At 54.1% G+C, this 13,903-nt stretch overlaps 1 protein-coding gene across 2 annotated transcripts in view; it reads right to left on the reverse strand.

Moving 5' to 3' along the window:
• AIP (aryl hydrocarbon receptor interacting protein) overlaps positions 1 to 6,405 on the reverse strand; it is an 11,910-nt gene extending 5,505 nt beyond the window's left edge. Inside the window, exons 1-5 of one of the 2 annotated variants that reach the window (XM_034762139.1) lie at positions 6,248 to 6,405; positions 3,482 to 3,661; positions 2,293 to 2,481; positions 1,322 to 1,498; positions 425 to 558 (exon numbers count right to left, since the gene is read on the reverse strand). In XM_034762139.1, the coding sequence (XP_034618030.1) occupies positions 425 to 558; positions 1,322 to 1,498; positions 2,293 to 2,481; positions 3,482 to 3,661; positions 6,248 to 6,346 (779 nt within the window). In that variant the 5' untranslated portion in view covers positions 6,347 to 6,405. Of the gene's footprint in view, positions 1 to 416; positions 559 to 1,321; positions 1,499 to 2,292; positions 2,482 to 3,481; positions 3,662 to 6,247 lie in introns of both variants that reach the window. The other variant, XM_034762138.1, reaches the window with a different exon arrangement.
• Positions 6,406 to 13,903: the final 7,498 nt, after the last annotated feature.

The raw sequence follows: 13,903 nt of genomic DNA on the forward strand, positions 1-13,903 counted from the left end.
AGCCCTACCGGTGCCCCTCAGCCCCGACTCACAACCCCCTGCTATCCGAGTCCTGGGCTCCCCCACACAGCCCTACCGGTGCCCCTCAAACCCGACTCACAACCCCCTGCTATCCCAGGCCGGGGCTCCCCCACACACAGCCCTGTCAGTGCCCCTCAGACCCAACTCTCAGCCCTCTGCTAGCCCAGCCCTGGGCTCCCCCACACATAGCCCTGTCAGTGCCCCTCAGACCCGACTCACAACCCCCTGCTATCCCAGTCCTGGGCTCCCGCCCACAGCCCTGTCAGTGCCCCTCAGACCCGACTCTCAGCCCCCTGCTAGCCCAGCCCTGGGCTCCCGCCCACAGCCCTACTGGTGCCCCAAAATCCCGACCTGCAGCCGCTGCTGTCCCAGCCGTGTCCCGCACAGCTCCTTACCTTCGTACTTATTGAGGATGGAGGAGCAGTGGTCCAGCACCTCGTAGTATTCGTGGCACAGCAGCTTGCACTGGCAGTAGTTCAGCAGCAAGGGGGTGATCTTCTGGTCCAGCTGGATCCAGTCTGGGGAGCCCGGCTGCTCCTGCAAGGGGGGAGGGGAATGAGGAGCAGGCACAGGGGGAGGGGGGAAGGCAGGGGAGACCTGGGGCTGGATCCTGGCAAATCAGTGGGCTTGATGCGGCCACTAAGGCAGAGGCGCCTGCGGTGGGGGATTGTGGAAATATTGTCATGCACTATGTGCGTGACTCAGTTTCCCCACCCACTCCGCAATGGGGGTGAAAGGGTTAATTCCTCCTCTAGGACGGGGTGGCTGGGAGTCACGTGACCAGCGGTAGGCCTCAGCCAGAGCCCCTGCACTACCAACTGCAGAGCCAAGGGCCGGCCCAGAGAGGGGACAGACCCAGCAGGAGGCCGGACTAGGAACCAGGCTCAGAGACATGGGGCAGCGAGCATCCGACAGACACCAGGAGGGCCCTTGACATAGAGGCTGCAGTTTCTGCTCATCTGGATGTGACGTAGGCCTGGCTGCCCCAAGGCATGACCGGGCGGCCCCGGCTGCAGGTGCGCCCTGGGGCGTCGCTCCCTGGAGGCAGAGCAGACTGATCTCAGCAGGACTCGGTGCCGGAGCTCATGGGGAAATGGGACTGGAGACGAAAGCCCCATCCCTGAGCTGCGGAGGGCTTGGTGCTAACGGGGGCTCTCCCAGGAGAGCGTGTGGAAGGAGGCATGCCAGGCCCCTCGGGGGCAGGTCGGTGGGAGTGGCCTGGAGCAGCCGCTGAGCCAGCTCCCTGAACCCCACATAGTCAGGGTCAGCATCTGTGGTGCCCGGTTGGGGCATCGCTCACCTTCATCTGCAGGTTCTTCAGGCAGGCGATGGCATCGTAGTACTTGGCGGCTGCCTCGGTCACCTTGCCCTGGCGATAGAGCTCGTTGCCCTCCTCGTGGATCAGCGGAACAGCCTGCATCTTCTCCTCGTCCGTCATGGCCCACGGGTCCTGCCGGTACGAGCCGGGCGCCTCCACCTGCAAGATTGTGTCAGTGGAGGAGAGCCTGGTCCCGCCCAAGCCCCGGGGTACCACGCCCATCCAGAGAGAGCCCGCCCCAGCCCTGGGGTACCACGCCCATCTAGAGAGAGCCCGCCCCAGCCCTGGGGTACCACGCCCATCCAGAGAGAGCCCGGCCCCACCCCAGGCCCAGGGTACCACGCCCACCCAGAGACAGCCCAAACCCCGTGTACCATGTCCATCCAGAGAGAGCCCAGCCACGCCCCAGCCCTGGGGTACCACGCCCACCTAGAGAGAGCCCAGCCCCGGGGTACCATGCCCATCCAGAGAGCGCCCAGACCCAGGGCCGGCTCCAGGCACCAGCTTGTCAAGCAGGTGCTTGGGGCGGCCACTGCGGAGAGGGGCGGCACGTCCAGTTATTCAGCAGCAATTCAGCGGATGGTCCCTCACTCTGGCTCAGAGCGAAGGACCTTCCGCCGCAGATCATGATCGCGGCTTTCTTTTTTTTCTTTGGCTGCTTGGGGCGGCCAATACCCTGGAGCCGGCCCTGCCCAGACCCCATGTACTACGCCCATCCAGAGAAAGCCCAGGCACCTCGTCCATCACCCCACCTCCATCCCCTGGACCCATCCCCAGGCACCACACCTGGCAAGGGAAGAGCCCCAGCCCAGTCCAGCCCCTGGCACCACTCCCCAATTCTACCACCCCCTCCCCACAGCATCCCCACCTCTCAGGGACCCCGTTTCCAGCTGGGGTCCCCCACCCCTCAGAGTCGCCCCATCCCCAGGTCAGGGTCCCCAGGCCCTCGTCACCTTCAGCATGTCGATGGCGAAGATGAGGGGCTGGGGGTTCTGCTGCAGGTCATCCAGGTCGGGGTAGCCCAGAGAGTGGTGCTCATGCATCTGGGCGATGCCACAGCAGTGCCGCTGTCCCTCCAGGGGGTCCTTCCCTGCTGCGATGTTCCGCAGGCTCTTCGCCACCAGCGGGTACAGCACCACATGCTGGGAGGACAGGGCGTCAGCAGGGGAAAGGGGGGTCACACAGGAACCTGGGGCGCAGGCTGAATGCAGGAATTGGTGGTACTGACCCTGGGCACCTGCCCACTCTGTGTGGCCTCCTGGGGGGAGGGATCATTCTCTTCCCTGGGGCCAGGAGCTCAGGGCCAAGGTTCATCACTGTGCCAGCTGGGTTGGAACCAGACCCATTAATAACGATGGGCTGGAATCAACACCCACAAATGGAGGCGACCCAGCAGAGACACGGGAGCCCAGTAACTCCTAACCACCAGCCCAGGAAGGCGCCTGGCTGGGGCTGGGCACAGACGGGAGGAGCTGGGGCTGCGGGGAGGCATGCCTGGTCTGCATTGCAAGGCTCTGCCAGCTACGAGAGCGAGAAAATCAACCAGCAGAGCTGCGCTGGCAGAACCCCCGGCGCAGACATGAGAGCCGCTGCCTGCAGAGCATGTGGTGTTTGGGAAGGTTGGGTCGCTGTGGTGGCAGATCTTCCCCTGCTGCCTTTCATCTGGCCAACACGGTTAGACTGGTGCTCTACAGTACAGAGCCCTGGCTGGTCCGGCTATAATCGCTGCATGCTCGGGTCCCCCCAGGGCTAAAAGCCTCCAACAGATCTCGGCTGGACTAGCTCCTGTTGAGTCTGAAGGCCGAGAACCCTTGAGGCCATATGGCCTGCACTTGTGGATGGCTCTGCCCAGAGCCTGGCGAAATCAAAGGCTGCTCCCCAGAGAGACTGTCTCAAGGCTGGGGTTACAGCACAGACAACAGAAATTCTTCATGGGGGGCCCTGGTGTCACACAGGAACTTGGCCTGTATCCCACCCCCCAGGAACAGTGCTCGGAGAGGGGATGCAGGGAGCTGTGGGGCCGGCAGGAGTAGGAGGATATCTTGGTGTCACACAGGAACTTGGCCTGTATCCCACCCCGCAGGAACAGTGCTCGGAGAGGGGATGCAGGGAGCTGTGGGGTCGGCAGGAGTAGGAGGATACCTTGGTGTCACACAGGAACTCAGCCTGCTCCCCGTCCCGCATGGTGCTCAGGATGGTCTCCCACACTGGCAGCTTGAATTTCTTGCCAATAATGAGCTCCATGGGCTTCCCGCGGGCACGGCTGTCGTCCAGCACGCGGTGCTCCCCTTCGGACAGCATGGTGCGGTAGTGGAAAGTGGCCTGGGTAGGAGATCGAACGTGGATGAGGTTGTTCTCCACCCCACCCAGCACAACAGGGCTCCACAGGCCAATGACTGCTCGCCGAGACCCACTGGCCGTGACAGGGCAGGGAGGCTCGCGTTGGAAGGTGTGTGCACTAGCGCTGGGATTCTCAGCTGTCGCTGACAACCCCCAGTGACGGTGTGACAAAGTGGGGATTTTCCCTTGTTATGTTGTATGTGAGCCTATGTGAATGTCATAACTATAAAGGGAAGGGTAACAGCTCTCCTGTGTACAATACTTTAAAATCCCTCCTGGACAGAGACACCAAAATCCTTTTACCTGTAAAGGGTTAAGAAGCTCAGGTAACCTGGCTAACACCTGACCCAAAGGACCAATAAGGGGACAAGATACTTTCAAATCTTGGTGGGGGGAAGGCTTGTGTTTGTGCTCTTTGTTTTGGTGTGTTCGCTCTTGGGACTAAGAGGGACCAGACATCAATTCATGCTCTCCAAATCTTCCTGAACAAGTCTCTCATATTTCAAACTTGTAAGTAACAGCCAGGCAAGGCGTGTTAGGTTTGTCTTTGTTTTCTCAACTTGTAAATGTTCCTTTTGCTAGAGGGTTTACCTCTGTTTGCTGTAACTTTGAACTTAAGGCTAAGGTGGTCCTCTGAGCTCTTTGAATCTGATTACCCTGTAAAGTTATTTTCCATCCTGATTTTACAGAGACGATTTTTACCTTTTTTCTTTAACTAAAAGCCTTCTTTTTAAGAACCTGATTGATTTTTCCTTGTGTTAAGATCCAAGGGGAGTGGATCTGGACTCACCAGGAATTGGTGGGGGAAAGGAGGGGAGATGGTTAAATTCTCCTTGTGTTAAGATCCAAGGGTTTGGATCAGTGTTCACCAGGAAATTGGTGAAGTCGTCTCTCAAGGCTACCCAGGGAAGGGAGTTAGTACTTGGGAGTGGTGGCAGCAGACCAGATCGAAGCTGGTAGTTAAGCTTAGAGGTTCTCATGCAGGTCCCCACATCTGTACCCTAAAGTTCAGAGTGGGGAAGGAACCTTGACAGTGAGTCTTACTGTTTTGCATGAATGCTGTGTGTGCCTCAGTTTCCCTGTGTATTGCACCAATGGCTAGGTGGTGGGAATAAGGGGGTGTGACTTTTGAGGGGGCTGCTCCAGCTGCCTGAACCGATGCTATAGCCACCCCTTCGTAACCTGAGACCCAGGATTGGGATGTGACCAGGTGACTCTTGGCCCGGGAAGCGAGACAAAGGCCAGAGGAGAAGCAAGGGGCAGGGCAGGGGCCAGGCAGCTGGAAGTGAGTAGGTCTCGGCTGGCTTGGGGCGCAGAGGGAGGGCGAGAACCCTGGCTCTGGGCTCCCATCCCCGCAAGATGGACTTGGCTGAAAGTCACTGATTTCTGTGCTACGCTGTGTTCCTGTCGCCTAATAAACCTTCTGTTTTACTGGCTGGCAGAGAGTCACGTCTGACTGCGGCGTTGGGGTGCAGGGTGCCCTCCGGCTTCCCCAGGAGCCCCGCCTGTGCAGACTCCTGCGGGAAGCGCACGGTACGGAAGGGGAGGCTGAATGCTCCGAGGTCAGACCCAGGAAGGTGGAAGCTGTGGAAGCTTCTTGCCCTGGAGGCTGTCTACTTAGAGAGAGGAGGCTCCCCCGGAGTCCTGACTGGCTTCGTATGGAGTCGTTCCAGAGCATCGCCATGGTGACTCCACGACACGGGGCCATGCTCCTACTGGTCCATTAGATAGGAGATGGGCCCTGGCAGGAACAGGGTCACCCAGCGCACCCCTCTCCTGGGGGCTGCCGTGTGCCCAGCTTGGGGACATGTGCTCCTGGCAGGCCCCTGCTACATACCACGTCCAGCCCTGCTCACCCACTGGACTGGGCCGCGCTGCACGGCCCTGACCTCCCGGGCAGGACACGGGGGCATCAGCCTGAGCTCTGCCAGCCCTAACGGGCTCCCCTACCCTGAGCTACTCTGTCCCCACAGGGCCCAGGCACCGTGCCAGGCCTGCTGGGGGCAGGCCCAGTGCCCAGCCCTGCCCATACTGGGTGGACAGGCCCATGCTGCCCCCAGGGCTCTGGCTGCCGTTCCCCCTCCCAGAGCCAGGCCCTGGAGAATGTAAAGAGGAAGCGACCCTACCAAAATATACCCCTCCCCCCGGGCCCCGCGCGCCACTGCCCCACCCCAACCAGAGAAGGCGGGGCCCGTCACTGCTGGAGCTCGGGCCACGCCCCCCGGATAGAACGTCACTGCCCCGCCCCCTTGAGGAAGGCGGGAGGGCGGGCAGGCAAAAAAGCTTTCTGAGTGCTCCGCCCCACTAGCGTGGCTGGCCAATCAGCACGCAGGAGCGGTTGTATGTCACTGACAACAGCACCAATAGAAGCGCGGTGCTGGAAGGCGGGGCACGTCACCATAGTACCGGCTCATTGCCGCATGCGCAGTCACCACCGCAGCCCGTGTCAGCGCCGCCGGATTCTGCCAGGCAGGCGCCGCTAGGTCCCTCCTAACGGTCTGTTCCCGCCGCGCATGCGCGCCGTAGCCCGGCCCCGCTCTGTCCCCAGGGGGTGGGGCAGCTGGTTACCTTGGTGCCGTCGCGGTAGTCGGGCATCGGACCCCGGCCCTCCTGCACCAGCCGCTTCACGATCCCGTCGGCCCGCAGCTGCGCTGCCTGATCCGCCATGATGGCTCCCGCACAGCGGCTTCTACCTACGCCGCCGACTCGGACAGCTCCGGGGCTTTCCGGAAGGGCTCGGCTACTTCCGGAACCGCTCGGTCATTCTCGGAACCGCTCGGCTTCAGCTGGCGGGCGCTCGGTTATTTCCGGAATGGCTCTCCTGGCGGCGGGAGGTCCGCGCTGCAGCGAATGGAAGAGCGGGGGGGAGGTGCTTAGCCTTGTTCACTCTGAAGCCTACTGACCACGGGACTCTGCCTTATGCCCCTGACCTGTGCTAGCCCTCCCTACCCATCTCACCCTACCAAGCCCACTATCTTGCCCCCCCACCCTGCCATGGGTCTGTGGGGTTAGGAGGCCTAGCTGGGGGCATTTTGCAAGATAGGAGCTTGCTACTACTGCTCCCAGCTAGAGGAGCTGGTAGTTGGGAAGCGAGGCCATGGGTTGGAGCCCTACCCAGGGAGAGGTTGTGCATAGTGGGAGGGTTGCTTGTGCCCAGGGCTTTGTACAGGATGGCAGAAGTCACTGCAGAATCACCTCTAAACCGTGACACACACCCACTGGGTGTCCATGGGCTCCCCAGCACTGAGGCGACTCTGCTGGTTTGCCCTATCTCTGCAAACCACAATTGGAAGATGTGACTGGGGTCTCAGGGGGCCAGGCTGCATAGAATGGGGCAGATGAGCTCCAAAACTGATGGTTATTTTAATAATTAGATTCACCAATCCAGCAACAAAACAGCTTCTACAATACCTTGCTGGTTACCCAGAAGCCAAAAACACAGTTCCCTTAAAGCAACCCAGCCTTGAGCACCCACCCAGACACCCAAGTCAAATATGATGAGGATTACTGAAAATCTTGTTCATCATAGAAAAAGTTCTACCAATCCCAAAGCATTGTACACATCACCCACAAGGTCAACAAATATTCCAGATCTTTCCCAAATACATGCGTACAGCCAATTCTTATTAACTAAACTAAGATTTATTAAAGAGAAGAGAGAACTGGTTAAAAACTTATTTTACATACAGGTATGAATAGAGTTCTTATGTCAGTTTCATAGTAGAGATGGTGAGCTTTAGAGTTGTAAAAAGTTCTTTCAGAATTAGTCCGTAGATTTCAGTCCCATGTCCAATATCAGGGCAATCCAGATAGGACTGGAGACTTCAGTCCTGTGACTCCAAATTCCACTGATGAAGCTTAAGCAGATCTGAGATAACAGGATCAGGGCCCTAGGCGTTCTTTTTATAGTTGTCTGGCAGTCCTGACTGTGCAGTCCCTGGGTGAAGAATAGTGTCTTTGAACTAACCTATTTCCTAATATCGCCAATAATTAGCTACATGGATTAACAAGGCAACTGTCCATCTCCCACCATTTACAGGTAGCTTACTACATACTTTGAAGAGAAATGAAGGCAGTGATATTACTACATTCACAGTTCATCTAAATGTTAACGTCTCCTTTTGATCTCCAAATTAATGGAATACAGTGATAGGCGCCATTTGGTTACATTGTCAACCTCTAACAATATATATGTAAACACACAAAAACCGCAATCATTATCTACTAATATGTCTCTAAAGGTTTGTCGGAGAATAACAGAGTTCTCACTCTTTTGGTTGGGTACAGCAAAGTCAGATGCTTTATCTTCTCTTGCAATTGCGTAGAGGGAGAGAGTGCACAAGGACACAGGGTCTCCCCCTCCTAGGCAGGTCTCTCCACAGGTCAACAATTACAGCAAGCATTTATACCTTTTGTTACAGACAATAATAAGCAACAGCTGCATTTTGTTTATACGTAGGTCATCCTGATACCTTATTTTTCTCACTTATTTAGAGTCTAGTCTACATTCCATGTTATCTACACATTATCGCAACAACTTCTCACACAGTTCTTTCCCACTCGCCTCCCACAAATCCTCGCTTCTACAAATCTCGCGTTATTAGGGTTACAGTTAGCCTGACTCTTGCTAACAAACTGTCATGCATTGCAATCCCCTGCCCGTCAGTTCTTTCTCTGCTGCCACAGGTTGAATCTGGGTCATTGAACCTGCCAGTTGTGTAACCCTTTCTGGCCCTGTGTCACAGAGGACTTTTGAAATCTTAACAAGAAGTCGTGTGAGGGGCGGGGACCTCGTGTCAAGAAGCAGGCCCTGCAGCACAGCCGGTTTCTGGGCACCCTAACGAGCACAGGCTGCCTGAGTGGCTACATGCCTCGTTGGTGGGAAGAGTCAGCCGGCTGTCTCTTAACCCCAGCAGCAGCTGCAGTTTGGCTGTGGTAGCTCCTGCACTTGCATGTTCCCAGCTGTGCACTGCTCCCGCCCCCATTGCCTCACTCCAGGTAACCCAGACCCGACTCTGCCCCTGGCAACCAACTCCTGCTCTGACCACCTGGCACAACTAACTGCCCACATCCCAGGCTCTGATGTGCCCTACTCAAATATGCTCCAGTTTGCCCCTCAGACCATTGTCACAATTTTAGGGTGCAATCAAGACCAGGGTGCCTTGGATGCTCTGCTGCTGTGCCTCCGGGCCTGGACACCAACTGCCAGCAGACAATCACGCAGTCCTCGGAGCGTCTGTGTGCTGTGCAGCTCTAGGTCAGCGCTCTGACCCCGGCAGCCTGCCTATCACCCAAGAGCCCCCCGCCCGTCTCAGCCAGCCTTGGTCACCACTAGCGGGGTGACCACTCCCTGTTATGTTACTACAGACATTTCACAATGACACTCATCGCCAGTGTGTCCCAGGCTGTCATGAAAGGCCTCACTCGTTCTGCTTTTCTAATACACTTGTAGACAAGCCCTGGGGTCAATTGCCTATCGCTTGAAGCTCAGCCCCCTATGAGAGGCAATCCCCCCCCCGCCCCCAGTTTGATGGCTTTGTTTCACTTTTGTGGAACTGTACCTTCATTGTCTCTACATGACGAGCAGGCGGGTGAGACAAACAAAAACACACTTGAAGAACATAATTCTAGCACGTGTCTATAACTTGGTACACACCCCGTACATACCTCACGCAAGGATGCTAATGATCAGTGTGGTATTTGCTTTCCACCAATCTCTCATGTGACACCTTTCAGATGCAGATTATGCCAGCAGTGTGTTAGGTGCAGTCAGTATGTCAGGTCTGACAAAAGCTGCTGACACTCATGAACCACTAGGGTGACCAGACAGCAAGTGTGAAAAATCGGGACAGGGGGCGGGGGGTAGTAGGAGCCTATATAAGAAAAAGACCCCAAAATCGGGACTGTCCCTATATAATCAGGAGATCTGGTCAACCTATGAACCACCGGGGGTCCCATGAGTCACACCCACTCCCATACTCTGAAGTGCCCTGCTAAGCAGATGTGGTATTGTTATTAAGCAATAATCTGTTCCCACCAGGAGGGTAGAAATTGTTTCTTTTGTTTTTCAGACACTCTACAAGCAAGCTGGTACCAGCAAAAAAAAATAACCCAACATACCACGGATCTACGTTTTGAGTTGTTTGACTGTGGTGTTGGTCTTGTTGCTAGCATTGTTGTGTTTCAATAAACAGAAAACCTCATGATGTGGGTGGGGGAATGGCTTCAAAAGGCTGACCTGGGGAGATGTGTATGAAATGCAAAATGCTCAGCTAGGAGGCCAGCACCTGTGTAATAGCAACTGTGGTACCTGGAAATGGAATGCTAACTAAGGTGGTCCCCACAAGCCCTATGGGAATAATGAGAAGGGGAGGAGCTCACTGGGAATCAATGGAGGGGTGTGTAAAATGGTGTAAATCCAGAGAAAGTGTTTGAATGTCTGATGGCCAGGGAGGAGCACATCCAATGGGCCGTGGCAAGGGGTGGACAATTGGATGTACTGTGTATGAGGTGTTTTGCTGGGAACGTACATATTACTAGAAAGCACAACAACACCAGCCCATAACCAAACTACACACAGCTACACGCGGTTGTCGAACTTTGGTGCACAAATAAATCTTATTGCTGTAAATAATCAAACCAGGGCTTCGAGCCTGGTTCCATCCCAAGTGGTTAAGTTGGTTTAAACAATAACCCATTTCTCTGTGGACATTCAATAAACTTATAATATAAACAAAAGCATGCAAAACTTGCAGGGCAGCTTGTTGCACACATTAAAATCTTAACCCTGTGAAAGGAGGAGAGGCAGTGTTTTGGTGGTGGCTCGGCTGTTAAACCATACTGCAGTGGGCAAAACTCTCGGTGTTGCTGTCAATTATCATAGCGGCTGGTGTATTGTTAAGTATATTTGTGTTATGTCACATATAAAAACAATCGGGGGGGGCCACAATCCCCTAGAGAACAGCCACTAATTATAACCTATAAGTAATGTAGTAAGCCCCTCCCCCCCAACAGCGTACTAAACAACCCGAACCCAACCTTCTCGGGCCCACTATAATGGGAAGTTTGGAACACTAAGGCCTGGTCCACACTAACCCCCCACTTCGGACTAAGGTAAACAAATTCAGCTACGTTAATAACGTAGCTGAATTCGAAGTACCTTAGTCCGAATTTACCGCGGGTCCAGACGCGGCAGGCAGGCTCCCCCGTCGATGCTGCGTACTCCTCTTGCCGAGCTGGAGTACCGGCGTCGACGGCAAGCACTTCCGGGATCGATCCCAGAAGATCGATCGCTTACATCCGGACCAGGAAGTAAGTATAGACGTACCCTAATTCAAACAGGTGTAGTACACCCGTATGAGAGAAGGTGCAGGGCACTATACTACACAAGGGGGCAGTAAAACAAATAAAATAACAACGATTTCCACCCTAATGCCTGGCCCTATCAAAAACTGTGTTGCCAGATGTCCTATGCTTTTCCAGGGATACCTGGGCAGGAGGATCCCAAAAGAAAAAGAAAAAAAAAGGGGTGGAGCCTTAGGATACAGATATTCAGGCCTGTCTGCAAAGGCCTATACTTTAAGAATGTAGGTGTATTGTTATCACTTAGCTAGTTATAGAGGTACAAAACAAGAATCAAAATGACAGTTGGCCTGTTCATAGGCCTTCTCTCACCATGCTAGTCTGAGGCCCTGTTCTTTAGGCCTTTAGCTAAGCACCAGTAACACTGAAATAAGGCAGTTTTGGGCTGTTAAAAAGGTGATCCGATCTATCACCTCCAGAGAAAGGGAAGAGCCTAGAACAGTGGTTCTCAAACTTTTTTACTGGTGACACCTTTAACATAGCAAGCCTCTGAGTGCGACCCCCCTGATCAATTAAAAACATTTTTTTATATATTTAACACCATTATAAATGCTGGAGGCTAAGTGGGGTTAGGGTGGAGGTTGACAGCTCATGACTCCCTTTGTAATAACCTCACGACCCACTGAAGGGTCCCGACCCCCAGCTTGAGAACCCCTGGCCGAGATGATTTAAAAAAAACTTAGTTTAATACCATCCTGTCTGGCAAGAACTCACTTATCAATAGCTGGGGTGTGAAATGCTCATTTCTTTGTTGTTCTATCACTGTAGTCCCCACTTCCCTATTGTTTGTATAATCTCTGAATCCTGCATGGTGCCTGTCCCTGCCTGGTGACAGCTCCTGCATGGTGCCCATCCCTGCCTGGTGACAGCTCCTGCATGGTGCCCGTCCCTGCCTGGTGACAGCTCCTCTATGGCCCAAGGTTGGGAGAGGTGGTACAAGCCCAGCCCCTAATAAGCAAACCCACATCCCAGTTCCCTGAGCAGCCAAGTGCTGCTGCACCCATGGACCTGGGTCTCCCACTCCTTGATCATGTATCGGGGGCTGACAAGTGGAAACTGAAATAGTTTAATGAACTGTGTGTATGACTCGGTACTTACCACTTTGGTGCCGCTCCCCAGTGGGTGCAGAAGGGTTCAAATGCTGCTCCTGGGGCAGAGCAGGAGACATGAGCTGTGTGTGTCATGGACCTGTCTGGGGTGGTGCACATGGGCGTTACCAGACTGGCGGAAACTGACCCATGTCAATGGAGGAGCCGAGAGGACAATGGGAACCCCAAGGACTGACCAATCACGTAGCGGAAGACCCAGCAGGCTGACTGTGTGAACCCAGCATGTTTTGCTAGGGGAGGACGACAGACCGAGAGGAGACAGGAGGGGTGAATAGACCGTGGCTCACAGAGACACAGCAGCTCTGCCCTGGGACTGACAGATGGACACAGCAGCTTGGCTGGGTGGACCCCTCACACCGGGGGGGACTGAATGCTGGCCGAGCCCTGTCTCTCTGCACTGATGTAAGGATGCTCACCTCCTGCAGCCAGGTGACTCATCCTTGTTTTGCACAGGCTGCCCACTGTCGCTGTGTTATACCAATAGAATAAAAACCAGCAGGATCTTATTAAAAGGGATAAGGCAAAGATGCCACATTTATTGTAAATATACCGATAAAGCAAAAGATAAAAGTAAACAAAGTTATTTGACTACTTATTTCTTATACACACACACACACATAGAGAGAGAGAGAGATTCATTCACACAATCATTCACTCAAGTTCTGTATAGGTGTTATAGTTACCAGCCTAGAAGTTGCTCATGCCAAGTTACTGGCCAGGTATCTTGGTCATGAGGATGGAGCCGAGTCCGTGTCAGGTACACCTGATGCTCCTGGAGGCTGGCAGCAGAACCAGAGACTCAAAGTCATCAGTCTTTAGAGTCCATTCTTATAGGAATTAATTCCTATGTTAGTCTATGGGAGCTGTTTCATCCTGCTGTTGCTGACTCAGTCAGCAGGTGGCACATTCCTGTCCAAAGTGGCACATTCCTGATGGCTCCACACTATCCAAAGTTTATGTTTCTCATCCTTCCCGGTGATGGGGTGGATCCCAGTTTACCCTCAGGGGGTTGTCTGGTGGTCCTACTTGACACATTCTTCGACCGATGGATACTCCCTTTCTAGGCTGTCACCTCCCTAACCATTTCTGTACATTAAGCATTCATCAACATACATTCCATATCTTAACCATATTTTAATTTACTGTCTCCACCACTTTCAGGGTGTGTGCTAACTCATTTGAGACTCACGGCCCTTTAATCACAGAGGGTGGGGGTCTGACCTAGGAACCGTTGAATGAAGTGAAAGTCACTTAACAGCTTATAGTGTTTGTTTACATTGTACCAATTACTTCAAGAACAAAGTCAATTAACTTGTTTGTAAGTTTTACATAGTAATAAAGTATCTTTCACAAGGTACATATAATCAATGGTTTCTACAGACAGTAGCTTACAAGTTTTAACAGAAGACCCAAGAGATTTTTGTACTTGGTGAAACTGTTGGATTTTAAAGTGTGGGGGACAAATTATGAGGGGGTCACTGTCACTTTGGGGAATCACAGTTAGTACCTTCTTTTATATCACTACAGCTGCAGATCCTCACAGGGAGCATCACGGCCTGAAGGGGCCCAGTACAAGTCTCCTGCAGGAGTCTGGCTTTGGCTGGATTTGCTGCAGGGAGACAGGGGTCGCTGGAGCCAAAGGCCCAGTTTCAGAGTTGCCGAGACCACAGGCCTGCCCCTGTGGAACTGTGTGGGTCTCTGTGGCTCAGCACACACACTAAAGAGGTTGCTCCCAGGGGACTGATCACAGGCT

Source organism: Trachemys scripta, chromosome 2 (genome assembly GCF_013100865.1).
Source record: "Trachemys scripta elegans isolate TJP31775 chromosome 2, CAS_Tse_1.0, whole genome shotgun sequence".
In the NCBI taxonomy this organism is placed as follows: Eukaryota; Metazoa; Chordata; order Testudines; family Emydidae; genus Trachemys; species Trachemys scripta.